Source organism: Callospermophilus lateralis, chromosome 7 (assembly GCF_048772815.1).
Source record: "Callospermophilus lateralis isolate mCalLat2 chromosome 7, mCalLat2.hap1, whole genome shotgun sequence".
NCBI classification, from domain to species: Eukaryota; Metazoa; Chordata; class Mammalia; order Rodentia; family Sciuridae; genus Callospermophilus; species Callospermophilus lateralis.
In genome coordinates this window covers 70,621,293-70,649,292 of record NC_135311.1, presented here as the reverse complement: position 1 = coordinate 70,649,292, position 28,000 = coordinate 70,621,293, and the positions used below count along the sequence as shown (strand labels likewise).

The 28,000-nt window shown below is 37.4% G+C and overlaps 1 protein-coding gene across 1 annotated transcript in view; it reads left to right on the top strand.

Annotated features, from left to right (window-relative positions):
• LOC143405211 (guanylate-binding protein 7-like) overlaps positions 1 to 21,237 on the top strand; it is a 30,136-nt gene extending 8,899 nt beyond the window's left edge. Inside the window, exons 2-11 of the mRNA XM_076863605.1 lie at positions 1,617 to 1,812; positions 3,185 to 3,312; positions 5,091 to 5,200; positions 5,387 to 5,583; positions 7,223 to 7,468; positions 9,475 to 9,755; positions 11,083 to 11,295; positions 12,916 to 13,018; positions 13,348 to 13,541; positions 20,705 to 21,237. Of these exons, the coding sequence (XP_076719720.1) occupies positions 1,623 to 1,812; positions 3,185 to 3,312; positions 5,091 to 5,200; positions 5,387 to 5,583; positions 7,223 to 7,468; positions 9,475 to 9,755; positions 11,083 to 11,295; positions 12,916 to 13,018; positions 13,348 to 13,541; positions 20,705 to 20,932 (1,890 nt within the window). The 5' untranslated portion in view covers positions 1,617 to 1,622 and the 3' untranslated portion in view covers positions 20,933 to 21,237. The remainder of the gene's footprint in view (positions 1 to 1,616; positions 1,813 to 3,184; positions 3,313 to 5,090; positions 5,201 to 5,386; positions 5,584 to 7,222; positions 7,469 to 9,474; positions 9,756 to 11,082; positions 11,296 to 12,915; positions 13,019 to 13,347; positions 13,542 to 20,704) is intronic.
• The last annotated feature ends 6,763 nt before the right edge of the window (positions 21,238 to 28,000 follow it).

Below are 28,000 nucleotides of genomic sequence, written 5' to 3'. Positions count from 1 at the left end.
AAGAATTTTTTTTTTTAACCTGTAACCCTCATAAAATGACGAATGTGTTTTGTTTTCATTCCTTGACACCCAGCTAGCTTAAGCTCTTTGCTCAAGTTATATGGGTAGATGTGTTAGTCAGTTTTCCAGTACTATAACACAAATCTGCGATGATCAGCACACAAGAGAAAAGGTTTCTTTTGGCTCACAGTTTTGGAGTTTCCAGTCAATGTCAATTGGTTTCATTTATTTGGGTCTATGATGACACTAGCATAACACATCATAGCAAGAGTGTGTGGCAGAGCAATACTATCCTCCTTGTGGCCAAGAAGCAGTAGAGAAAAAAGAGGAAGTGGCTGAAATCTGCAGTTATTTTCAAAAGCACTCCCCCAGTGACTTGAAGACCTACCATGAGGCATCACATGTTCAAGGTTCTACCATCTACCCACAGTGCTACCTTGGGGACCAAGCTTTAACACATGGGCCTTTGAGGCACATTCAACATACAAACTGTAGCAGTAGTAAACTGTAGAGCTGAAAAATTTTGAAAGTCATAGATACATGCTGAATATTTAGCATTTAAAATATAAATATATTTGAGTGACTTCAACAGAATGTTCTTACATATTATTACAATAAAAAATTGGTTATATCATAGAAAGCCACTGATATACAAAGCTAAATAAATGCTTGCCAAGAGATTCATGCAATAATAGAACTTTTAATGCTTAATAAGCTCTAATTAAATCTTTGTTTTAAAAAAAATAATTCTGAATTATAGAGAAAGTTTAAGACTACTGAAAGTTCAGATATTCCTTCTCTTAGATTCATTCCTGGTGATATTTTGGACATCATTTATATACTTTTGTTTTACAAATGGAAGCATAGTTTTTCTATTTTCATTCCTATTCCAATTTTTAGTTGACAAATAGCAGAGAACAAGACCTCTCATGTGTGCAGGCCTGTTTCTGGTATGCAGGCCTGACTCTACAGGAATAAGTGGAGTTCATTCCATCACACTAATGGATCAGAGCATCATGCTGTTGGTAAATGAGTGTCAATGGAAAGCCCCTGTATGTTACTGATTAAGGAGCACAGGAAGCAATGTTGTTGAGAAAGATCATTCTGCCAGATGAGTGGTCACAAAGCATGGTGTAGGGAAGTGACATTCCTGGCTTCAAACGTTGGGACTCCCACTATTCACTAGATATGACGAAGCAAACTCCTCAGTCTTTTTGAACTTCATCTTGTACATATGCAAACTGAGTATAAATAGCATTAACTTTCAAAATTCCTGTAAACATCAATGAGCTCAGGTATGTAAAACATATGTGACAGCTTTGTATAGACTGTCAATGCATGATAAACATTGCTTGAATTTTATTTTTATTATGGAAGTAAAACCTTGGACTGGTATCTAACTACTTCATTACTTCAAATTTTTTTATTCATTACTTTTAACTTCAGATTTCTAGTAGAGGAAGCCCTATGCAAATGATATCCTACATTTTGTGCCATAGAAAAATATGGAAATCCTCTGAGCTTCCTCCTGTCATAACATGTTTGATTAAACTTCAGGGGTTGGGGGAACTAATTTGCGATCTTATTTCTACAGTGAGGCCCTTTTATTTTTGTAGATCACCATGACGTCTGGACCAATTATGTTGGTCCCAGTGTGTCTGGTAGAAAACAACAATGAGCAGCTAAGAGTGAACCAGAAAGCCTTGAAGATTCTTCGCAAGATTTCTCAGCCTGTGGTGGTTGTGGCTATTGTAGGGCCTTATCGCACAGGAAAGTCCTACTTGATGAACCGTCTTGCTGGAGAAAACCTTGGTGAGTGAGGTCCCTCGGCAGGGCTGTTTACTTCAATCCAGCTCTATCTCAGTTTGTCACTGCATCTTCAGGATAACAAGGAGGGAGATTCTGAATCTCCTCTCCAACAAATCTAATTCTTTCCAGCAAAATTGCAGCCTTGTCAATGTATCCAATGCTTTTATTTACATCTGTCATTTCAGCTTCCTGTAAAAGGGATATCCTTCATTTCTAGCAGCTTAGGACCTGAGCTCTTACAATGACCTTCACCCATCCATGGTTTTCCTTTTTCTGATATCTTATTCTTATTAACTTGATGCTCTCTCTGAATTATGTATCTCATCATGGCTGCCATATCACTGTTTTTTTTTAAAACTCTATCTCAAGCAAAATTATATTGTCTCAATTTCCTTTTTATACTTTCTTCCCACTTTTCAATCAACTCCTCTCTTTTCTTAAAACCCAACATTCCACTGAATTGCTCTTTCTCTTTCAATATATACCAATGACCCTGTCTTTTCTGATTCAAATTATGTTTCTTTTTATCCATCCCGGACCCTTGCTTAGCATCACTTCTCCTGTTTCACCAGCTTGCTCCTAAAAACTCTTTCCTTTCTTATTATCTCTATACCACACACTCTTGGTTTCTTTCTATCTCTGAGTCTCCATCTCCATCTTTTCAAGGTACTCACAGGGTTTAGCCTCCGAAGGGCAGGTATTTCAGCCTCATTCAGTCCTATTGTATCTCCTGGAGCTTTAACTTATCTATAGTACCTGGAAAATAATAGTTACTTAATAAGTAATTGTTGACTAAATTTCTTTGTTTATTCCTCAGATGATTAAAAGGACTTGATCTAATTACAATACCATCACTAGCTTAACTTCCTTTTGAAGTCAGGGTGGTTGGACAGCTAAGAATCAAAGCATCTTTGTGTGTAGTGTAACTTCTTTCATCCAGTGCACTGGTGGGCCACACCAACAGGAAGGCACATTTTCTTACAATGGGAAGAGGAATTAGAAATTATGAACAAACCAAACTTTAAAATGTGGGAGAAGCTTACAGAGAAAAATATGAGGTGTTTATGTGACACTAAGTTGGATATCCTCAAAGAACAGAGAAGCATCATCTTTTTTTTTCATTGCAATAAGTATTATCATTGTAAAATAAAACATAAATATACTATATGCAACAACATATCCACACCCACTAAAAACAAATATTCACACACACATATACATATGGATATACATGCTTATACTTTATAAATATATGAAACGTACATGTAAATATATAAAATCAGAGAAGTAGTATCTCGTATCACCGGCTCTTATGATCCTACAAGTGCGATTCTGTAGTTCAGGAGGTTCCTGAATATCTGCTCTTCTCTTGCAGGCTTTCCTCTGGGATCCACAGTACAATCTGAAACCAAGGGCATCTGGATGTGGTGTATGCCCCACCCCAAAAAGCCAAACCACAGTCTGGTTCTTTTGGACACTGAGGGCCTGGGAGATGTGCAAAAGGTGAGGCAGAATCTCAGACAGATCTTTTTTATTCTGGTATTTTTTCTTAGCTTTCCATGGTACTTTTTACTTCAACTTCTGTATTTCATTCCTGAAATCCCCAAATGCTACTCTATGGAATGAGACTTACTTCGATCTCTTTGAATTTATACCATATAATGTGATACGTTAGGTAAAATTGTATTCCTGAGAAGTGAATTGAAGAGTTTCATCTATTTTAGTAAGCCTTTATGGAGAAGCTGAGATATAGGGTCTTGGGCAAGTACTGTTGATGAGGTAAAGGTCCTGCTCTCTCAGAACCTTCAACTCTGTTGAGGAGATGGTGTGTATAAGTCAGCTAGAATACCATGTGATCACTGCTTGGGTGTGAGTGAACCAGGTGAATTTCCTAGAAAGCACACTAAGAGACACCAACAGGCAGGAGGTCTTTTAATTCAGGTTTTAGTTTGCCGAATCTTACATTAGAGTGCAATTAAGACACCATGTCTATTTCTGTATCTGTCTCTCCCTCTTTTCCTCCTTCCCTATTTAGAGATTAAATTGGAAACAAGATCTATATTTCTGTAGGGTTCATTTGCTCCCAAGTTTAAGCAGATATTCTGTTCTTACTTATAAAACAACATACCAAAGATACGGTCTTGGTGCCAAAACCTATTGTTGTTTCTCTAAGTCCAACTTGTTCTGATCTCAGTCAATTTACTTCTTAAATAATTAGAATTTGGGAAATGCAGTATATTCATAATATTTTTTTTCCAAATTCCCATATTCTGGATTTGAATTTCAGGATTTTCATTTCCTCAAGCAGGTAATAAAACATATCAGAGTTTTACTACAACTGACTGCTGGCTTCTTCAGTGATTCAGTCAACACAAAAGCAGCTTTGCCTCTTCAAGGCTCTCACCATCTCGCCACAGAGCTAGCTTTGAAGTCACATCTTCTGTATCTTCCCTTGGCTCTGAGACAGTCAGACCTAAGAACTCTATGCTTATTTAATTCTAATGTTGATTTGGCTTCTGCAAGTATTTCTATTTTGCATACCCCTTTGTTAAGTCCACATTTTACAAAAACTTCAGCACTCAGATGTAATTTCCAGTTATATTGTATGTCACATACAGTCATTTCCTACTTTCAGTAACTTTTGTTCTCATTGACACTTTCATTATTTTTATTCAATATAATAACTGTTCTTTTTACTTTAGATTCATTACTAATATGTAAACACTTTAATTATGTTATTATCCTTGTTTGTCGTTGTTTTTAAATTAATGTATTATTAGATAATCATGTAGATTGTAAAAATTGCTGTGCTTAAGTATGTTTTTCACCAAATAAACAAGGTGAGCAACATTTTTTAGTAGCTCACACATATATATGCTTTGTGGATTTGACTTAAGTGCTCAGTGGTGATTAGCACAGCATGTATTATGTGGTCCTCTTATTGTTAAGTGAGACTTGGTCTCTTACTACTAAGCAACTAGTTGCATACTGGACCCTGTTTTTTCAACCTGTATTTTCTTATTTCATCTCATTCAGAAAAAGAAGGATCATTTGAAGAAAGTATTGTTAGAATCCTTCCATAGATGAGGAAACAGGGGTCACAGAAGTTTCATTGCCAAAGCTGAGATTTAATTTTGTTTTCATGTTTTATTTTCTTTGTGTCAACACTGTGCTGTCTGTAATAACAAATGAAAAATAACTGAACAACAACAACAAGAACAAAACCTGAATGAACATTGAAGGAAAAGGTCATTCAGTGCTTGTTTTAACATGTTTTCCAGGGTGACCCTAAGAATGACACGTGGATCTTTGCCCTGGCTGTGCTTCTGAGCAGCATGTTGGTGTACAACAGCATGGGCACCATCAACAATGATGCCTTGGAGAAGATGCAGTATCCGTTCTAGTTTATTGAGAAATTGTGGAGGGAATGGAGACCAAGCTGAATCCTTCCCCCAGTGGCTGAGTTGCCTTTGGTAGGGCAGAGAGGACCCAGGGGAAGGGAGAGCATTCGTAATAATTTTTTAAGGGGAACAAGGAAATTGTGCTTGGCCACTCCTTTTCCTTAGCCAAGTCCTAGTTATGTGACAGAACTCACAGAACTAATCAGGGTGAAGTTTTCCCCGAGACTTGATGGAGTAGAAGATTCCACAGAATTTGTGAGTTTCTTTCCAGACTTTGTTTGGACTATTCGGGATTTCACTCCGGAGCTGAACCTACGTGGTCACCCCATCACGGAAGACGAGTACCTGGAGAATGCCTTGAGGATGATTCCAGGTATATGAGCATGATCTGGGTGGGGCGCTGACTAGTAAGGGCTGATATTTGATGAACATTGTCCATCATCTCTGGGGTTGCCTTGTACCTCACACTAGCTCAGGTCTACAGAAATGACTGGGTTCTGGGTTATTACTCTTTGATAAGTTCTAATGACTAGAGTTAACTCACCCAGTGAGAGTAGGGCATGAATGTGTACAAAGTGATTCCAAACCAATTTTCACTTAAAATAATTTGTACTTTAGCATTTAGCTTATGTCAGGCACTAAACCTTTCCAGATACCTGACATTGCTCTTTCTTATGCTTCTCCTTTTTTTGTGGAAAAACAATGAGAAAAACAATGTACTAGTTAATTGTTAGTCATAGAATTACAAGGCAGAACCTACTTTGTTCAGTTTTATTCATTCTCCTTTCAGACATTGTTTTAGTCAGCTTTTTCACTGCAGTGACTAAAGGTCCTGACCAGAATAACTATAAATGAGGAAAAGTTTATTTAAGGACTCACGGTTTCAGAGGTCTAAGTCTATAGAAGGTCAGCTTCATTCCTCAGGGCTTGCGGTGAAGCAGAACATCATGGCAGAAGAGTGTGGAAGAGGGACGCAGCTTACATGATGATCAGAAAGCAGAGAGAGAGACTCCACTCTCCAGATACAAATATATACCCCAAAGTCACACCCACAATGCCTACTTCCTCCAGCCACACACCACCTGCCTTCAGCCACATAACGCCTGCCTCAACTCCATTAGGTGATTAAGTCACTGATAGATTAAGGCTCTTATAAACCAAACTTTTCTCCTCTGAACCTTATTGCATTGTCTCACTCATGAATTTTTGGGGGACACCTCACATCCAAACCATAACAGACATGTATTAACTTTTCAGGGAGTGGCTAGTTATGTCTTCCATAAAAGCAACTTTACACTCCAAATAGACCTAAACAGTCCCTTCCAAACTTTTTCAATACTTCTGCTGCCTGCCAGAGCCTTCATTTGTGTTTCCCTACCATATCATTCTCTTCATATTAGCACCTATGATGATACTGTTCTCAGTTAATAAATTATTCTAATGTATTGCATTTAGGTGGGTGAGTGTCTGATAAAACCCATAAGTTTATTATGTAGAGACAAATTATATAGCTTCCATTTTGAGAGTTTATATTCTTTAGAGTTTATACCCAAACTACATAATCCTATTTGTTGTGTGAATAACAGTGATTACAGTTTTCCTTAACAATGTGTCATCTGTCTTATTTTAGTTATTGCTCCACTATCTTTATTTGTGGCTCCTCTTCATTCAGTCTTACAGCTGGACTTCCACTATCAGTACTATCAGACCAGAAATTGATATGTAACCATCTACCAATCAAATCACTCCTGAAAATCTTATAAGACAGGTGCTGATTTTGGTTCAGTGGATACCAACCCAAATTTTTTTTTTTCCTGGGCACATGCCTCCCACAATTCATTTACAGAGATGCATCACTGATATGAGTTTGATTTGCACTAAGCCATTGAATGAATATATAAAATTGGATCTTTAAGAAGATTCCAATGAATAATAATTCCAAGTCATGATATGCTTGAGATGCCTTGTCCCTAGTTTGTGCTCAGGGTGACTCTGTTTTTCCTCTTCCTCAGGTGATAATGATAAAGCGAAAAATACTAACACATCAAGGGATTGTATTAGACGTTTCTTTCCCAACCGGAAGTGTTTTGTTTTTGACCGACCAAAATATGAAAAGGAGCTCCTAGCTCATATTGAGGACGTGTTGGAAAATCAACTAAATCCTGAATTCCAGGAACAATCAAAAAATTTCCGTTCTCACATCTTAACCCACGCAAAGATCAAGACTCTCAGGGAAGGAGTCAAAGTCACTGGGAATCGTGAGTTTACTTTTCTTAAATGATACTTCTGTGTGGTCTAATATTTGTTGAATCATAGTACATGCTATTCAGTTTTTTATTTCTTTTTATACAGAAGAGTATAGACTATTTATCAATATTCATATACCACAAGAAAATGTGTAAGTGTTCATGTCACAGGATTTACAAAATCCTATTATTAATTTTATTTTCCAAAACTTCAAACATCACTGGTATGGACAGTTCCTACATATATGAAGGGACCCATCTTGGATGAAATAGAAGTGATAGGGTTAAAAACAGACTGCATTGTCTTTTCACGGGAGGTCCTGTGAAAAGGCAGACTATCTGGCAGTTTAAACCAGTCCAAAATAAATGTTAGCTTATGAGGCCCTGAAAATCTCTTGAATGCTTAATAATTAGAAATAAATGATTTTTGGATTCCCTACCTCCTTAGTCTATCTGTTTATCCTACTTTTCTCTTCAGTTAACAAAAAATAGTTTCTTTTTTTCCTGAACAACCATGATTATTTTATTTTATTTTTATCTTTCAAAAGAGAAAGAAGAATCACAATATTATGATATTTGTAAATGACCACAATTCCTTACTAATGGGATGTGGGCTTGAGGAACCTGCCTAGATCCTACCTCCTTTAGTCCCTTGTCCACACTGATTTTCATGGTTCAATTGCTTTCATCACCGTAACCATTTAAAACTCAGCTTTGTAAAGATCTCAGACCATATCTTTAAAACTTTTTAGAACATTATAGTTAGTATAGTAGTTGGGTTCCTCCCAACAAAATCACACATGCATGGAGTTCAATTTCAGTTCATGTCTGCCCTTCTTCTCTTCCCTCCTCTTTCCCCCCATTCTTCCTTTTCTCCACTGATCTTCCTATCACTCACCTATTTATTTATATTTGATTAATTCTTTCTATTTATATATAAAAGTGAGATTCCTTGTGGTATATTTATGAATGTACTTAACATGATTTAAAAAAAATTCATTCCACATTTCTCTGTTTCCCATCTCTTTCCTCTCCCTCTCAATTTCCTTCTTCTATTCCATGATCTTCTCTATATTTTTATGTATTTAATACTCCCTCTTTTATTTCTTTATTTTTTCCTAGCTTCCCCATATAAAAGAAAACATTTGACTCTTGATTTTATGAGACTGACTTATTTCAGTTAGCATGATGTTTTCCATTTCCATGAATTTACCAACAAATGATATAATTTTATTTATTTTTTGTGGCCAAATACAACTCCATTGTATATATGGAGTTGTATTTAGCCACAATAGGTATATATATATACTATAATTTCTTAACCCATTTATTAATTGAAGGATACCTGGTTTGATTCCATAATTTGGGTGTTGTGGATTTTGCTACTATAAATATTGAGGTGGCTGTATTGCTATAATATGCTGATTTTAGTACTCTTGGATTAACACCAAGAAGTGGGATAGCTGGATCATAATCATCTAAATCAGATTTTAGATGAAGGTTGGTATTCAATATTTTAAACTGTTAAGTCCCAGTGAGTAATAGAATGAAGAAAAGGTGTGAAATTGTATGTGCTGATAGAAAAAGTATGCAAGGCATGTGTTAGTTTATCTTTGTCCTTTGGACTATTATTTAAAAATACCTTAAACTGGGAGTATGAAACAACATACATTTTTTTCTCCAGGTTTTGTAGGCTGGGAACTCCAAGATCAGGGTGCCAACATGGTAGAGTTTTTGAGAACTCTTCCAGGTTGCAGACTGCTGAGTTCTTGCTGTTACCTCACATGGTAGAAGGGGCAATTTAGCTCTCTGGGGTCTCCTGTAACATACTAATTCTGAACTGTTCCCCCATTGTCTCTAATCACTTCACAGAAGGCACCACCTCCTACTTCCATCACCTTCATGGTGAGAATTAATCAGTCCATGGTGTTATGTGTGATTTTAAAAACACAGTCTCAGACTCTTGTATCCTATTGAGTGAGAACTTGACATGCATACCTATTCTCGGCCTTATTCAGGGTTGGGGAGTTTGGTGGAGACCTATGTGAATGCCATCAACAGCGGAATGGTGCCTTGTTTGGAGAATGCAGTGACCACTCTGGCCCAGCGTGATAACTCAGCAGCTGTGCAGAAGGCAGCCCACCACTACAGTGAGCAGATGGCCCAGCGGGTGCAGTTCCCCACAGACACACTCCAGGAGCTGCTGGAGGTGCACACAGCCTGTGAGAGGGAAGCCATCGAAGTCTTCATGGAGCTCTCCTTCAAGGATGACAAGCTGGAGTTCCAGAAGAAGCTGGTGGTAATTAACCTTAGCTTATACCTTTCCTGATCTTGTCCTGGAATAAGGTTGATAGTCTTTTTTTTTTGTGGTGCCAAGGATCAAATCCAGGACCTTAAACATGCTAGGCAATCACTCCACCACTGAGCCACATCCCAAACCCCTAGGCCTAACATTTTTATTCCAGGGTTTGTATCCTTCTTATCTCAGAAATAACCTAGATTTTTGTGGGTAACAAGACTCTGCAGGCTACAAGTGCTCTCTTTATCTAAAAGATGACACTTTGTTTTCTATTGCTGCAAAACAAATGGTCATGTACTCAACAGCCTAAAAGAGCATGCATTCATTAGCTCACAGTAAGGTTAGATCCCAGCATAGGATATGTGGGGGTTCTGCTCAGTGCCTCACAAGCTGAAAACAAGATATAAAATGGGCTTAGTTCTCATCTGGACACCTGGGAACCCTTTTCATCTTCAACATACCAGTGATGCATCCCATCTTTCCTTCCTTTCTAGTCTCTCTGTTTTCCCTTCTGCCACAGCTGGAAAAAACTGTTCTAATGTGCAGATGTGGTTAGGTTCAATAGGGTACTGTTTATTTATTATATTTATCCTGTGTAATGCCACATATTGTAATCATAGGATTACTAACCATCATATTCACAGACCCGGGGGCGAGGCAGGAAGTGGACACAGAGGAGAGAACTCTCAGGTGACAACTTAGTTTGGCTGATCAGATGCACCTTCACAGAAAGTTTTTCTTTCAGACTATTTAGGACAGATCTTAATTTGACAAAATTCTCGTATTTCATATTGAGGAAAATCCAGCTGGATTGTAATTTCCAAATAGAAACAAACAAACAAATGCACCTATTCTTATATCCTCACACACTGAAACTGTCATGGAAAGAACTTGCAAAGCAGTCAAAACTCTGCTCAGAATATACTTAACTTGTTTCTGGTGGGTAGATGTGCCATGCATATATTTTCATCTGTAGCAACCCGCATTCTCTGAGGGGAATTTTACTTCAACCAGAATTAAACATTAAACATTTTATTAGTGATTGTTAGGGTTTCAGTTGCTGTTAATCATACTATTACTAAATAAACTATAAAGTTTATGTCTTCCAACTCCATCATTTCACATATATTGAGACTGACATTGAGGTAAGAGACTTTTCAGAGTCACACAATGAATTGGCCAGACCTGGGACTGAAGCATGTCTCCTGACTCCTTCTATGTTCCAGTCCTCTCTGAGGCGGTCAGACTGCTTTTTCTGAGAGGATACCAGTTGGGCCTTCCTTCTAACAACTTCTTTGTATTTTACTTCCCTACATTTCCCTTCCAGGACACCATAGAGAGAGAGAAAAAAGCTCTCCTGCTGCAGAATGAAGAGGTATCTGTCAACTGCTGCCAGGCTCGGCTCAAGCAGCTTTCAGGGCCCCTGATGCGAAGCATCTCAAGAGGAGCGTTCTCTGTTCCTGGAGGCCATAGACTCTACTTAGAAGCAAAGAAGAAGGTAGAACTTCAGTACAATCTAGGGTCCAGGAAAGGAGTGAAGGTGAGGAGTAAGGGGAGGGGAGAGGGCCAGTATGTGGTCAGAGGGTCTGTGCTGCTCCTTCTAAAACTAAGCTCCCACCATTATTTGTGAAACAAAAGCAGAGAATGGCTATGTGTTGACATTTATATGATTTTATATCCCCTGTTAGTAAGATCCTCTTAAGTAAACCAGAAACAGTTCTTCCCAGAGAGGGTTTAGAACCAGGAATTCAGGTGAAACCAACTATTTCTTTTACTTATCAAAAAAGCGGTTTTAATTTTTTTCTGCTAAAACACAGAAGGTACAATATGAAAGAAATGACTTTGTTCTTGTGAGGCTTAACATATTTCAGTTGGACAAATAACAGTCAATGGTATATGAAGTGATAGGGTTATCATAAGTTAACGGTAACTGGTGTGTACTCATAGTAGCAGAGAATGATGATGGACGTGGTTGTAGGAAATATTGAACATTCTCTTCCTACATCAGGTACAGGTTTTGGTGATTTCCTTACATTACCTATTTAATTCTCAGAATACACAAAGTACATATTACTATCTTCCATATTAATACCCTTAAGAAAGGTAGTGCACAGAAGGCCTAATACGTGACCTAAGATCATAACAGTCTGTCAGTGACAGAGCTCATGGGCAGCCATTTTAAACTCAGAATTTATTTTTAAGGCGGGGGGATGGGGGGGATCCTCCTACTGCACCACTTCAGATTCTTCCAGCTATTCTACAAGGTTCCCTTTTTTTTCATATCCTCAGAAACATCTCTTGTCCTTTGACTAATTGATAATAGGCATCCTCACAGATGTGCTAAGATCTCATTGTGGTTTTCATTTGTGTTTCACTGGTATTAGTGATGTTGAGCACTTTTACAAATATCTGATTGACATTTGAATTTCTTCTTTGAAAAATGTTTATTCAGGTCCTTTGTCCATTTTGTAATCAGGTTATTTATTTTTTTTACTGTTGAGTTATGATTTTCTAATATGCTTTGTATATTACCTCTTATCAGATATATGGCTTACAAATATTGTGTACCTTAATGTTACTAAGATAGTAGGCCTTGTGCATTCTCATGACAATGGAAAATGTAACTGTGTGATGTGATCAATATGAAAACTGGCTTGATTGTAGGAACCATTCAACAACGCAGTCATATATCAAACATCATGTTATATAACTTCAAAGTATACAATTTTTATTTGTTAATCTCAACAAAGCTGAAAAGAAACTCAGAAGGCAGCCTAGAAACGCTTTCTAGTATCGGAGGTGGAAGACACAAGTCAAACAAACTGTAGATATGATGCTAGTTAAGGAAGGCTAGAACAGATCCAGAAAAAGGATGTGCACATACCACAAACAATGGAGAGGGTACGTGTTTGTAGAACTGCTCTTACATATGACTGGGGTGGCTGGTGGGCAGCACTCAAGGAAGAGGAGTCTGCTGTAGAGAGTTTTCATGTCTCACCAGAGCATGGACTTTTGTTGTGTCCTTAGAAAGTTAGGAATCCCTATGGGATCCTAACTAAGAATGATGCAAAATAAAGTCAGTCTATTGAATAATAACTTCCTTATCAGAAGACTAGATCTTTGATGCCTAAAATGTTTTTGTTCCTTCTTGGTTCCCCAGGCAAAGGAGGTCCTTCAGAGCTTCCTGCAGTCACAATTTGCCATAGAAAAATCCATCCTGCAGTCAGATAAAGCCCTCACTGCTCAAAAGAAGGCCATAGCAGGTACAGGGGAGGTCACAGCTCTCAGAGAGTAGGGAGGTTCCTGCATAGACTGACTGACTGGACAGGAAAACCTTCCTGAAACCAGAAAATTCTTCCTGCTGTGGAACACATGCTCTGCTAAATCTGAGGAGCAACAGGGGAGGCCAGCAAATCAGTTTTTCATCACATTTGGAAACATACTGTGGCTATCATGGCTAAAGGGAGGATTCAGATATCCCTCTTGCCTTTTCTGAAATAAGTTTGGCTTGTGAAGCTAGGATAGTAGAGCTCAGACCTAACTTTTTTTTGCTTGTTTGTTTGTTTTCCTCCCTAAAACGTTTGTGGAACAGTTGAACAGCTCAAGAGGGAGGCAGCTGAGAAGGAACAGGAGCTGCTAAGACAGCAACAGCAAGAGCAACAGGAAATGTTGGAAGCACAAAAGGGAAGCTTAAAAGAACACATTGCTCAGCTGGAGAAGAAGTTGGACAGGAAAATGGAGAACCTTCTGAGAAGGTTGGAAAGTAATCTGGACCATAAGCTAAAGGTGAGCCTGGACAGGGCCTGGTAGTGCCTGACAGACAGTGCCCTGGTTCCTCAGGAAGGGAAGTACCAACATGTTAAGCATGGACATGATTTCAAAGGGAAACTCAAAAGGTGCATGTTTCACTAACTCCTCATGTATACCTGCATCCTCCTGAAGTCTATAAACCTCTGAGACTCCAGCACCTTGTATATTGATAGAATTCAGAGTATACAGTGTTTCCCAGGGTGATGGATTAAGGTTTGTTGAGATTATAGGGTGGTCTTACTGTGTCCCAGTTGAATAGTGTTTTAGTCCATTGGTCTTTTTAGGACTCTTGGCACAACCATCAAAGAGATCAAAATTAGATCCATCTGAACTGCATGTATCACCTTTGACCTTATATAAAATGGAGGATCTTTGAAAGCTCTGAATTTGCTCCATTTATTTCCATAGCCTGATTCTTTCTACAACAAAAATAAATTAAAGTCTTTGTCCCGACCAGAAGCTTGATAACTAGTGTTCTCTACTAGGTATTTCCTATTATTTGTTAGAAGATGCTACTTCAGTGGAACTGATAATTCATTAGATCTCAATCTGTGTGCTAAGAGGAATTATTTTTTGGGGGGATTTTAAATTCATGAACAATGGCATATATTAATTGTACAAGTTAATGGAATTTACCATGATATTTCCATACATGCATATACTGTGCATTGATCAGGTCCATAGATCCTTCTTCTACCCTTTTCCTCTCTCCCTTCCTCTCTCCCAGCCCCAATCCTGGTCCCTAATATTCCCTCTTCTACTTTCTAGTCACTTTTGTTGTTGTTGTTATTGTTTCCACATATGAGATATTTGCCCAGGAGTGGGATAGCTGGATCACATGGTAAATTCTAAGTTTACTTTAGGGAAACCTCCAAACCATTTTCCATAGTAGCTGTACTAATTCACATTCCTGCCAACCACATGTAAGTGCTCCTATTTCTCCAAATCCGGAACTTGCCATTATTATTAATATTAATAATAATTATTATTTATTTTGACAATTGGCATTCTAATCAGAAGGAGATATAGTCTGAGAGTAGTTTTGATTTGAATTTCCCTGATAACTAAAGATATTAGTACTTTGTAACATATTTATTTGCCATTTGTATTTCTCCTGTTGAGAATTATCTGTTTAGGATATTTGCCCATTTCTAATTGTATTACTTAGGTTTTTTATTGTTGTTGTTAAGATTTTTAAAGTTATTAATCCTATGTCAGAAGAATAGGTGTCAAAGATTTTCATGTAAGGTGCCTCTTTAGTGTTCTTACTTTGCTGTGCAGAAATTTTTTAATTTGTTGTAATCTCATTTGTTAATTCTTGCTTTTGTTTCCTTTGTTTTTGTGATCCTATCTAAAACACCATTGCCTGTGCCAATATCTTAAAGTGCTTCTGCTGTTTTCGTCTTGTAGTTCCTGAATTTCAGGTTTTATACTTTAGTCTTTGATCCATTTGGGGTTCTTTAGTGTACAGGGTGAGAGATAGGGGTCATTTTCAGTCTCCTACGTGTGGATATTCAGTTTCCCAGTGCCATTTGTTGAAGAGTCTGTCCTTCCTCCGTTGTCTCAGTTTTGGGTACCCTCATTGAGAATCAGTGAGGGGAAGGTGTGTGGATTCATTTCTGGTCCTCTGTTCTATTAACTGGTCTACAAGTTTGTTTACATGCCAATATGGTGTGGTCTTTGTTGCTATGGCTCTGTAGTACCTCTTGAAATCAGGTATTGTGATGCCTCCAGCTTTGCTCTTTTTGCCCAATATTGCTTTGCCTATTCAGGGTCTTTGTGCTATCATATAAATTTAAATTTTTTTATCTGAAGAATGTCATTCATATTTTGATGACCACTGAATCTGTAGATCACTTTGCTTGTCAAAGCATATTAAGTCCTATTACACAAATGCTAAGGTTGCATCACCAGAATGAAGATAAAGCTACAAACACTTCTCTGATTTGGTCAATGGAGGTGATATGGCTAAATTAGTGAAAATAGCTAGTAACCTTTTGGCTGCTATAGAAGGAAGAAATTTTTATAATCCTCAAGTTAATAATACAGTTTGTTTATAGTTTGAGTCAGCAAGGCAGGATAGTATTGATGGTGTGAAGCTATAGGCAATGATTAAGGCTGTGGTTCCTGTAGAATTTCATGATGTTTGAATAAGAATAACTACAATTGTTATTAATACTATATGATTTATAGGTTATTAAGTAATTAATGACTTTTGATCTGATGTAAGAAATAAATTTTGTTATAATTAGACCTCATAAAGATGATATAAAAAATGGATAGGCTAGATGATCTGTTAGTGGATTTAGAACTGTAGTGATTCATATTATACCATAATCTCCTAGTATCCACAATACACCCAAAAGGACCACAGATCTGGTTATTGGAGTCTCTGTTATGCTTTTGATAGTCATAGGTGGAGGCCAGAGTGTGTTTTTATGTAAAAGCTTTTATACACATTAATCACAAAATGTTATTAGATCAGTTGTGTGGATGTGGTTTAGCTTTGCAAATTTAGTCAGCTTTTTGCTGCTATGACTAAAGAGCCTGACCAAAACAATTGTAGAGAAGGAAAGGCTTATTTGAGGGCTCACAGTTTCAGAGGTCTTAGTCCAAAGAAGGCCAATTCCATCCCTCAGGGCTTGAGGTGAGGCAAAATATCAGGGCAGAAGAGTGTGGCAGAGGGAAACATCTCATATGCTGATCAGGAAGCAGAGAGAGGTTTCCACTTTCCAGATACAAATATGTACCCCAAAGCCACACCCCAATTCCCACCTCCTCCAGCCACACCCTACCACTTCAGTTACTACTCAGTTAATCCCTATCAGGGGATTAAGACTCTTACAACCCAGTAATTTCTCCTCTGAACCTTCTTGCATTGTCTCACCTGTGAGCTTTTTGGGGACACCTCACATTCAAATCATAACACTTTGTGATGGTCAGCTAAAAACTTTAGTGATTCTACTGTATTTTGAGTGTAGATTAATGCTATAGGAAGTTGTGGAGAGCAACAGATATGTACAATAGAAAATAAAGTCTTGCATTTAATTGTTCTGTTTGATTTCTTCACTGGATAATATGATTAAAGTTGGGATTAATGTTGCTTTGAAGAGCATACAAAATATAGTGGCTGTGAATGTTACAATTGAAAATATTTCTAAGGAGATTAATATTGCAACATAAAGTTTTTGTAGAATTGATTATTTAGTTGATATTGACATGCTAGAATTATTAGGGATAGAATTCAGGTTGCTACTATTAATAGGGTGAGTGATAATGAGTAAGAAAAATAATTTGGTGAAAAAATTAAATTCTGCAGAATTAATTGAGAAGAAATAAACTCCTGGATATTTTTTGGGGGGTGAGTAGTGTGGATTGAATTCAGGGGCATTCAACCACTAAGCCACATCCCCAGCTCTTTTTTGTATTTTATTTAGAGACAGTGTCTCATTGAGTGGCTTAGCACCTCACCATTGCTGATATATATTTATCCAAAAATTAATAAATAAAACAAATGGGGTGGGGGAATGAGAAGAGAAGGTAGACAAACAACTATGAGATACCAAAGATAGAGAAAAGTATGACCAAAGTACAAGAAGAACCATAGCTCAAATACCTCCAATGAACATGACTATAGATTTAATTTAATTTCCTGGGAGGGGGGTTGTCAATATGCACTGGATACTACTCCTCTATTTTCTTTCAGTATTTTCTTTGCTATTTTGAATGGGATTGTTTTCCTGATTTCTTTCTCATCAAATTCATTATTGATGTATAGAAGAGTTACTGATTTTGCATATTGATTTTGTATCTTACTACCTTCCTGAATTAGTTTATTGGTTACAAAAGTTTTTTTGGTAGAGTCTTTAGGTTTTTGTATGTATAGAATCATATTATTGGTACATAGAGATGCCTTTTTCCTTTCCTGTTTGTACCTTTTATTTCTTCCTCTTGTCTAATTGCAATGGCTAAATTTTCTAGCACTGTATTGAGTGAGAGCACTGAGAGGGTATACCCTTGTCTTGTTCCTGATCTTAGAGGAAATACTTTCAGTTTTCTTCCATTCAGTATGATGTTGGCAATGGATTTGTTACATACGACCTTTATTATGTTGAGGTATGATCCTTCTATATCTCATTTATTCAGAGATGTTATCATGTAGGTGTATTGAATTTTATCAAAGACACTTTCTGCATCTGTTGAGATGATCATGTAATTTTAAAATTTTATTTATGTGATGCATTACATGTATTGATTAGATATGTTGAACCATTCTTGAATCCCTGAAATGAAAGTCAACTTAATCATCATGTATGAACATTTTATTGTGTTGTTGAATTCAGTTTGCAAGTATTTTATTGAAGATTTTGCATGTGTGTTTATCGGGGATAATGATGTATATTTTCTTCTCTTCTTGGTGTGTCCTTGTAGGGTTTGGTAGCAGTGTAATGGTGTTCTCAAAGGATGAGTCTGGAAGGCTCCCTCTTTTCACTACAGTGGAATAATTTTGTGAATCATTGTTGTTAGGTCTTTAAAAGTTTGGTAAAATTCAACAGTGAAACCATGCAGTCTTGAGTTGTTATTTTTGGAGAAGTCTTCTAAACTGAATCGGTTTTGTTACTTGTTATTTCTCTATTTAGGTTTTTGTATCTTCTTGTTTTTTGTTTGTTTGTTTTGTTTTGTTTTCACCAGAGATTGAACCCTCGGGCACTTAGCCACTGAGCCACATCCTCAGCCCTTGTTTTTATTTTAAAATTTGAGACAGGCTCTAACTTGCTTAGAACCTTGCTAAGTTGTTGAGGCTGAACTTGAACTTGGAATTCTCCTGCCTCAGCCTCCCAAGCCACTGAAATTATAGGCATGTGCCACATACCCACCTTTGGTTCAATTGTGGCAGATTGCATGTGACCAGAAAGTTCTTCTTTTCTTCTAGATTTTCCCAATTTATTATCTTATATCTATAGGTCTCACAAGAGTGAAGCTATTCTGGTAATTCAGCCAGGAGTTGTGTGGACATAGTGTATGCATTTCTATGTTTTCTATTACAGTGGGATTGATTATTTCTATCAAGTGATGGGGGTTTATATTGGCTCTGTTTTTTTTTTAATATGATTCTGATACAGATGCTCCAGTCATGGTACAGGGCAGGAAGCTCTTGTCCTCTGATTAAATACTGGTGCATGTCTAGGTGGTTCATGGGGAGAAGTGGGGGCCAGAATCACAGTTCTCCTCTAGTGGCATTCACATCTAGTCTTATCAACAATGCATGTTCTGACAAGTTGCAGGTGCAGCCAATGCAGAAATAATGCATAAGAATGATGTCAGCAAAAGTTCTGTAACTCTTCTCTTCACTATTGTGGAGTGTCTTCCCAGGAGTGGGAACTCAGAGCCTCCCTACCCGTACCCACTTGAAGTGTCTGTCAGGTTTCAAGTCTGTCAAAGCTGGAGCTGGATACAATTCCTCTCAACTGGCCTGAGAATGCAGCTCATCAACCAGGCAGCCATGCAATTTGTGTAAGGCCCTGAGCTTAATCCAAAAATAAAGTAAAATAATAAAAATCACAAAAATAAAGACAAGGAGAACAACAAGGAGAAAAGAGAAAATATTACTTAAATAAAAAATTAAATTTTAATAAAAAATAAAACTAACAAGTTAAAAATAAAACTAACAAGAAAAGTTAAATAAAAGATAAAAATAAATAATACCAAATGAAAAAAAAAAAACAAAAGAAAAGTTTGTGTTTTTTTTTTTTTGAAAAGAAGAAAACAAATCCTTCCACTTGAGATGCTTGGAAAAGTAAGAAAGGTGTGTTATTGCAGCCTATTTTAAGTCAGCTTCTCTGCTAATCTTAGAGTGTGCTTCCCAGGGGTGGGTTTTTTTCATTCCTCCCCACCATTCTTTCACTTGTGGTAGCCACCAAGGAGCCACAGGCAGTGAGACCCATGAAGCTAACTGAAAATCCTTTTAGCTAGATGCAGGCCAGAGCTAGATGCTGTGTAAGATGGGTTTTGCCAGGCCTAGATTCCCTTTGGCATGTCTCAGGCTGTGTGTCTTGAGGTAGGGCATATTTCCGAGCAAAGTATCTCAGGCAGGTAATTGGGAATGAAGGTGTCAGGGGCAGACTGGACACTAGAACAATACAGTTTTGTGATGGGAAGGGAACAGTGGGATCCACATAATCTGCCGTCGTAATCCTGGCATCTTCAGGCCTGGTAGCCATGAGAGACCACTTGCAACTACTCAGTCCCTTTTTTCAGAGGACAGGTTCCCTGGTCAGAGGATTGTAGAGGGTGACAGCCTCTGCTCCCCTTAGCTTCACAGCCTGCATTCCCACAGAATGGGACTCTTAGTGAGTTTGTGTCAGAGCCAGTCCCCTGAGCCAAGGCCCTCTCAAAAAACAGTCACCCACTGAAGCAATGCAGTGGAAAGTCCATGCAGTCCTAGAGATGGGAATATGCCCCTCCTGAGCAGGGAAAACTCAATGGGACCCTTCTCAAGTTGACTCTTGGCTTCAGCACCCTGAGGGTTTGTTGGGAGATGGAACAAACCTAAAGTGTAGACCTCAGGTCTCTTACTTATTTAAATTGTATGTCTGCAACATATTGACCTGTGCACCAGTGGAGCTGGCTGGGACTCTTTCCCCTTTATTCCCATTGAGAGAAGATCCCAATACCTGACCTCAGTGATGGGCAGTAGGTACTGGGGCATTCTGTTTCTCTTGCTATGCTGTTATCCCAAGATTCTGTGTTTTCACCAGGTCCCCATCTCTCTGCTGCTGAACTCTAGCGCTCTCCCAGGGCCACTCACCTCCACATGCAGTTCCACAACTATTGCTTTTTTTCTAGTCCACAGAGGAGAAGGCAAGCACTGGGTGCATCTATTCTGACATCATATGGCTCAGGACAGTCTCTGGGCTTGAACAAAACATCTCTCCAACATAGCCCGGTGGTGCTGAGGAAATCTCACAAATGTATGAACCATGGATTGTCCCATTATCCAAGTCCAAATGTCTAGAGACATCAAAAACATTCTAAGGTGGTAGAGAAATGAACACATGATTAACTGCTGAAGTTGTTCAACACAAAACTCTGTCTGTTAGCAATGGGATTTTCAAAAGTGGATTTCTTCTCTTTCACAGGTCCAAGAAAAACTTCTGACTGAAGGATTTCAAAAGGAAGCTGAGAAGCTAAGAAAAGAGATAGATCGAGTACGAGATGAACTAGATGACATCAACACCAAAAAATCCTCAATTGTCTCACAGATCCTTGATTTTGTTTCCTCTGTGATAAGGGTAGGAACTTCTGCTGAAACACTCTTGGATATAGTGAGGAATATATGTGATCTATTACTAAGGCACTTCTCCTAAGAAAATGATAAAATGAAATTTTAAATTTTAATTACACAACACTGTTGTTCAATATTTAAGTAAACAATATAAAGAAATGGGAAACAAATAAGGAGATAATGAAATTGTTAGTAGAAAAGTTTTGAGTAAAGCAAAGACAAATGCCAAGATGAAGAAAACATTTGCAGTTTGATTTTAGACATGATGATATTATAACTAAAGATGAGCTCTTGTGAGAAGAGACCAACAACTACATTTCTAAATCAGCAGAGATATGATAAAAATTTTTACTTTACTGATAATACAATTTGTGCAAAATGAAATTAGGAAGTTTGTGTTTCACTTCATTTATGGGTAAGAAAGGGTAATTTTTCCAGGACCCTGAGCTAACAAGGGTTTGGTGTAATCAGTGGCCTACATTAAAAATTAGAATACAGATATCTTATATACTTATTTACCCAAGATGAAATGGGCATTGTTAATGATATGCTGTAATGACAAAAGACTGAAAAACAAAACTTTGAAGTCCCTCAGTCACTGATGTTTTGATTTTAAATGTCTCCCAAAAGCTCATGTTTGAAATCATGATACCCAAACCAGTACAGTTTGAAGGTGGAGTTTTAGGCAATGATGAGAGAATTAATCCATTTGATGGGTTAATAATTTAAATGAACTCCTATTAACCGTAGGTAGGTTGTGCATGCCTGGAGGAAATAGGTCATTGAGGTTGTGTCCTTAGGGATTATATCTTATCCCTGGCTCCTTGAGTGTCCTCTGTCATTCTCTCTCTTTGTTTCCTGGCTACCATGAGCTGAGCAGCTTTCCTCTGCTATTTCCTTTCCATCATTTCCATCTCAGGCCTAGAGTAATAGAGTTGACTGACCACAGACCGGACCTCTAAAACTCTGACCAAAATAAACTTTCTCTCTCTCTCTAAGTTGTTCTTGTTAGATGTAGCCATAGTGCCATAGAGCTGACTGACACAATCAGGTATTGATAACGTAAACCTTGGGACATACTTTCAGAAGAATACTCTGCATTTTCACTGATATGAAAGGCAAAGCTTTATTGGTATTGATATGAGATCTTCTCCAAGATATATAATAAGTGAAAAACAAGATGCTGAAAGTGTATATACATATTATCACTGAATTAAGAATATAGTGTATGTGCACACATGTTATTGTCTACCTCTGGAAAAACACAAAAGAAACTAGTATCCATGGTCACAATAGATTGGGACTTAGATAGCTGAAGTAAGAAATAAGAAAACAACCAACTTTATATTGTATATTCTTCCACAACTTTAACACTTTAGGTGAATTTGTCACCTATTCAAACAAATAAATACAAATTAAAAGGCTCCCAGGACAGGATGAAAGCTTTTAATACTACTAGAAATAGTATAAGTAGGCCCAACAGGAATAATTTACTCACAAGAACAGGGAACTAGAAAGCCCAAGACCTGCATCTTGATTTTGTTTTCATTATGGCCTTTCAATTGTCCTTAAAAGTTTATTCACCAGTATATGTTCAGATACAACTCCCCTAAGATATTAAACTGGAATGGCCTTTAAATTTCCTCCCAGATTTATAAAGATGGTGAATTAAAAGGGAAAAATTTCTTCAGGTTAACTCAGTATTTCAGGAATTCTTTTCAGCTGTGTAATGCTTAAGACTTCCAGCCAGAATGAATTGTGTGTTAGTCTACAATTTTGCTAAATACCAGGTATTGGCTGATTAATCACATTCGTTTTAATCATTAATCACATATCCAATAGGGCACCAACTGATGAGGTCCTCACCCTGTTCCTCAGTCTCTAGTGCTCTCAAAATGAAGGACACAATTGTAGGAAGTAGTGCTGAAAAAACTCATTGAAGCAAAGGGACCTGTACCCTAGTGTGAAACTGCTGCCTATTTCTCTGATGAACTGGACACCCCATGAGCCCTGAGTTCTTAAAATTTCTCACTCGTAGTAACTACCCAAGAATGGCATAAAAGTAGGATGTTTAAAATAGTAAACAAAGTATTCATGCAAACCTCATTCCTGTCATAGTCCTTCTATCATGCTGAAATAAAACCACACATTTTATATGAGGATCAAATTCTGACAGAGGAATCTGCTTAGTGTCCACAGAGCCACAAGACTGCAACATTGCAAATACTCTTTATTTGTTCCTTCCCTCTAATGTCTTAAGAACACATCTGTGCTTTCTTTAGGATCTTAAAGTAATGGTCAGTCACCTTTCAGTTTCCCCAATAAAAACCACTGATAACAGAAGTTCTATCACTGAACCAGTCCCCAGGAACCTGCTGCTGTCAGTGAAGGGAATACGCTGAATAGTGCACACTGGGATAGTCTGGTGAGGGCAATGAGGGGGTAGGCTAGAGTTCTGGTGTTCCATCACGTCTTCTCAATACACATGACCAGCAAAGGAAAGTGTAACCTCAATAAGGAAATGTTGGCATGAAATTATATCTATTTATATATCATGAAGAAGTCAAAAGGGAGGTGATAAAACAATGAAAGCAGAGAAAAGTGATTCTCTGCCCAGTGTAAATTTAGTCATAAGTCATCACCTGTTGGGTTAATATTTATATACACCACGAATAAGTTTCCAGGGAAAAGATCTCTCACATTCTTGAAAATCAACACATATTTGTTGAAATTTTGAATGTATAATGGATTTATCTCAAGGACCTTCTCGACAACTTTTTTAGGAAGACCAGTGCACAGCCACTCCTCCTCCACATGGTATTTGGGCCACTTCTAAAACTCCTTGTTCCTGTTCTCAGATAGTGTCCACAGCCTGCCTTGCTAGGGCCACCTTCTCACCTATTGGTGCCAAGTCTGAACAACCCAGATTAAATCCGTGTCTTCAGGAAACTCCTCTTGTGGACTAGAAGTTAGGGCTGGGAACTTGGAAATACAAAGAAATGGAGAAGACCTGTGTCCTAGAGAACTGGAAATAACACAAAGAAGCAGGAAAGCTGAGGAGAGAGTTGCAGGGTCTCCTTCTGGCCTCCTCAGTCTCAGATTACATTCTGTCACACAAGCATATATTCCTCAGAGGGAGGAAGTAAGAGCATGTAACCAAGCTGCCAGCATCCCAGTGAGAGGCCTCTGGGAAGCAAAGTCTCACTAGGAAGGGGTCACAGGGAGGTACTCAGGGAGGTTTTCCAGCTTGGAATAAAAACCAGAAATAAGATCTCCTGTAGTGAGGGAAGCAGGCAGCATTTCCAGTCCCAGAAACATGGCCTGACTTTTGTGGGTTTCTAGGACTGCCATAGCTTACTATGTCATATTCATGAAGGAGAACAGGAGCCTATTTACTTCTCTTAAACAATCACATCCTTTAAGAACAAATCAACACCAAAAGCAGTAGAACACAGGAAATAATTAAAATCAGAGCTGAAATCAATGAAATCAAAACAAAAGAAACAATTTTAAAAAATTGACAAAACAAAAAGTTGGTTCTTTGAAAAAATAAATGAAATAGATAAACCCATGGCCATGCTAACAAAGAGAAGGAGAAAGAAAACTCAAATTACTAACATACAAGATGAAGAAGGAAATATCAAAATGGACGTGTCTAAAATACAGAAGACAATTAGAAGGTATCTTGAAAATTTATATTACAAAAAAATAGAAAATATCGAAGATGTCAACAAATTTCTAGGGACATGACTTACCCAAACTGAATGAGGAGGTCATACATGATTTAAACAGATCAATTTCAAGCAATAAATAGAAAACACCATTAACAGCCTACCAACCAAGAAAAGCCCAGGACCAGATGGATTCTCAGCAGAGTTCTACAAGACATTCAAAGAAGATTTAACACCAATACTCCTCTAAATATTCTATGAAATAGAAAAGGATGGAACCCTTCTAAACTCATTCTATGAGGCTAATATCACCCTGATACCCAAACCAGACAAAGACACATAAAGGAAAAAATCTTCAGACCAACATCCCTGATGAACATAGATGAAAAATTCTCAATAAAATTCTGGGAAATTGCATACAGAAACATATTAAAAAGATAGTGCACTACAATAAGTGGGCTTTATCCCAGGAATGCAAGATTGGTTCAACATATGGAAATCAATAAAAATAATTCATCAAATTAGTAGAGTTAAAAACAAGAATCATATGGTCATCTCAATAGGTGCAGAAAAAAAACATTTGACAAAATACAGCACACCTTCATGTTCAAAACTTGAAAAAATAGGGATAGTAGGAACATATCTCAACATTGTAAAAGCTATCTGTGCTAAACCCAATGCCAGCATCATTCTAAATGGAGAAATATTGAAAGCATTCCCTCTGAACAAAAATCAACTCAAAGTGGATCAAAGACTTAGCCACTAGAACAGAGACCCTGCACCTAACAGAAGAAAAAGTAGGCCCAAATCGTCACCATGTCAGCCTAGGATCTGACTTCCTTAACAGATTCCTAAAGCACAAGAAGTAAAATCAAGAACCAATTAATGGGATGGCTTCAAATTAAAAATCTTCTCATCAAAGGAAATAATCAATAATGTGAGGATACAGTCTACAGATTGTGAGAAAATCTTTAACACATATACTTCCAATAAAACATTAATCTCTAGGATATAAAAAGAACTCAAAAAACTTAACACCAAAACACACACACACACACACACACACACACACACACACACACAAATAACCCAATCAACAAAATCGCTAAGGAACTGAAAAGACACTTCACAATAGAAGAAATACAATCAATCAACAAACATATGAACAGATTATGCTAAGCAAAGCTAGCCAATCCTTAAAAAACAAATGCCAAATGTCTTCTTTGATATAAAGAGAGCAACTAAGAACATAACAGGAAGGATTAGCATGAGAAAAAGACTAACATTAAACAAAGACGAGAGGGGGGAGAGAAAGGGAGAGAGAAGGGAAAGCATATGGAAAAAGTAGGAGACCTTCAATGTTACACAATATTATAAGAGGTTGTGAGGGGAAAGGAGGAGGGAAAAAGGGAGAGAATTAAACAACAGCAGAGGAGGTAGAGAGGGAAGATGGGAGGGGAGGGGAGGGGAGGGGGGATAATAGGGGATAGGAATGGTAGCAGAACACAACAGTCACTAATATGCCATTATGTAAAAATGTGAGTGTGTAACCAATGTGATTCTGCAATTTGTATTTGGGGAAAAAATGGGAATTCATAAATCGAGTCAAATGTATGAAAGATGATATATCATGAGCTCTGTAATGTTTTGAACAATCAATAAAAAAACCCAAACATATGAAAAAGTGTTCAACTTGTCTAGCAATTAGAGAAATGCAAATCAAAATTACACTAAAATTTCATCTCATTCCTGTCAGAATAGCCATCATCAAGAATACAGGCAACACTAAATGTTGGTGAGGATGTGGGGAAAAAGCACACTCATACATTGCTGGTGGGACTGCAAATTGGTGCAACCACTATGGAAAGCAGTATAAAGATTCTCAGAAAACTTGGAATGGAACCACCCTTTGGCCCAACTATACCACTCCTTGGTTTATACACAAAGGCCTTAAAATCAGCATACTACAGTAATGTAGCCATATCAATGTTTATAGCAGCTCAATTAATATATAGATAGCTAAACTATGGAACCAACCTAGGTGTCTTTCAATAGATGAATGGATAAAGAAAATGTGATGTGATATATATATATTATATTTTTTTCCAATGGAATTTTATTCAGCTTTAAAGAAGAATGAAATTATTGCATTTATCAGTTAATGCATGGAGTTGAAGAATATCATGCTAGGTAAAATAAGCCAATTCCAAAAAAAACAAAGGCTGAATGTTTTGTCTAATATGTAGATGCTAATTCACAATAAGGTCGGGGGCACTAGTGTTAGATTAGATATAGAAAAGTGAAAGGAGGGGAGAGTAGGAGATGTGGGGATAGGAAAGATTGTAAAATGTCACAGACATTATTACTGTATGTATATATGTGACTGCATGACCAATATGATTCTACAACATGTACACACAGAAAAATGAGAAATTATATCTCATCTATGTATGCTATATTGAAATGCATAAATACATTCTACTGTCATGTATAACTAATTAAAACTAAAAAAAAGAAATCAATATTATAGCAAGATTATTGTCAGACATAAAACTGCAATGGAGAACTAGGTTTGCTCAGCTGTATCTACAATAGCATAGGCACCAAGGAAATGTGTAACCTTTTAGCTAATGGATAGCTATAACCTCTTCAAAAATAATCACACATTCTAAATAGATCTAGGGTGACTTTCAGTTTATAGTTTTTCAATGTATCTGATATCTGCTGGATTGTCCATTTTTCATTCCCCAGCACATATTTCTCTTTATTCTAACAGATTTATTTATGTGGATGCTATTTAAGTTTACAAATCATCTTAATATGTTGAATTTAGGTGGGTGAATACCTGGAAAAAAAAACATGAGTTTATTAAGTAGAAGGAAATTCTTTAAATAGTTTTTGGTCTTTGGAATTCATAGCAAAAAAATATACACAATTTTATCAAAAGTTTTCTTTAATGAATAAAGTATCATCCGATCCTTGTTAATTGTTGTTCTTATTATCCTTTTTTGTTGCTCCTCTTCATGCAGTGCTATATCAGCAGGCATAAACCAGAGATTGATATATGACCATTAACTAATTAAGTCATTTAGTAAACATCTGTTCTAGCAGTGTGTAACTGTGACCAAAAGACCTTCAATGTAGAGGGGGGGGAAAGTAGCTCTGAGCCTGAGATGAGGCAGAACATCATGGTGGAAGGACTCGGTGAAGGAAAACAGGATATGGCAAAGAGGAAGGAAAGAGAGAGAGAGAGAGAGAGAGAGAGAGAGAGAGAGAGAGAGAACGAACAAAATTCAAACCCCAAGTACATACCCCAGTGACCTACAACCTCCATCCATACCCTACATGCCTACAGTTACCACTTAGTTATCATACCATTGGTTTGGATTAATCCATTGATTAGGTTATACCTCTCATAATCTAATCATGTCACCTCTGAACATTCTCATGTTGTCTCACACGTGAGCTTTTGTGGGACA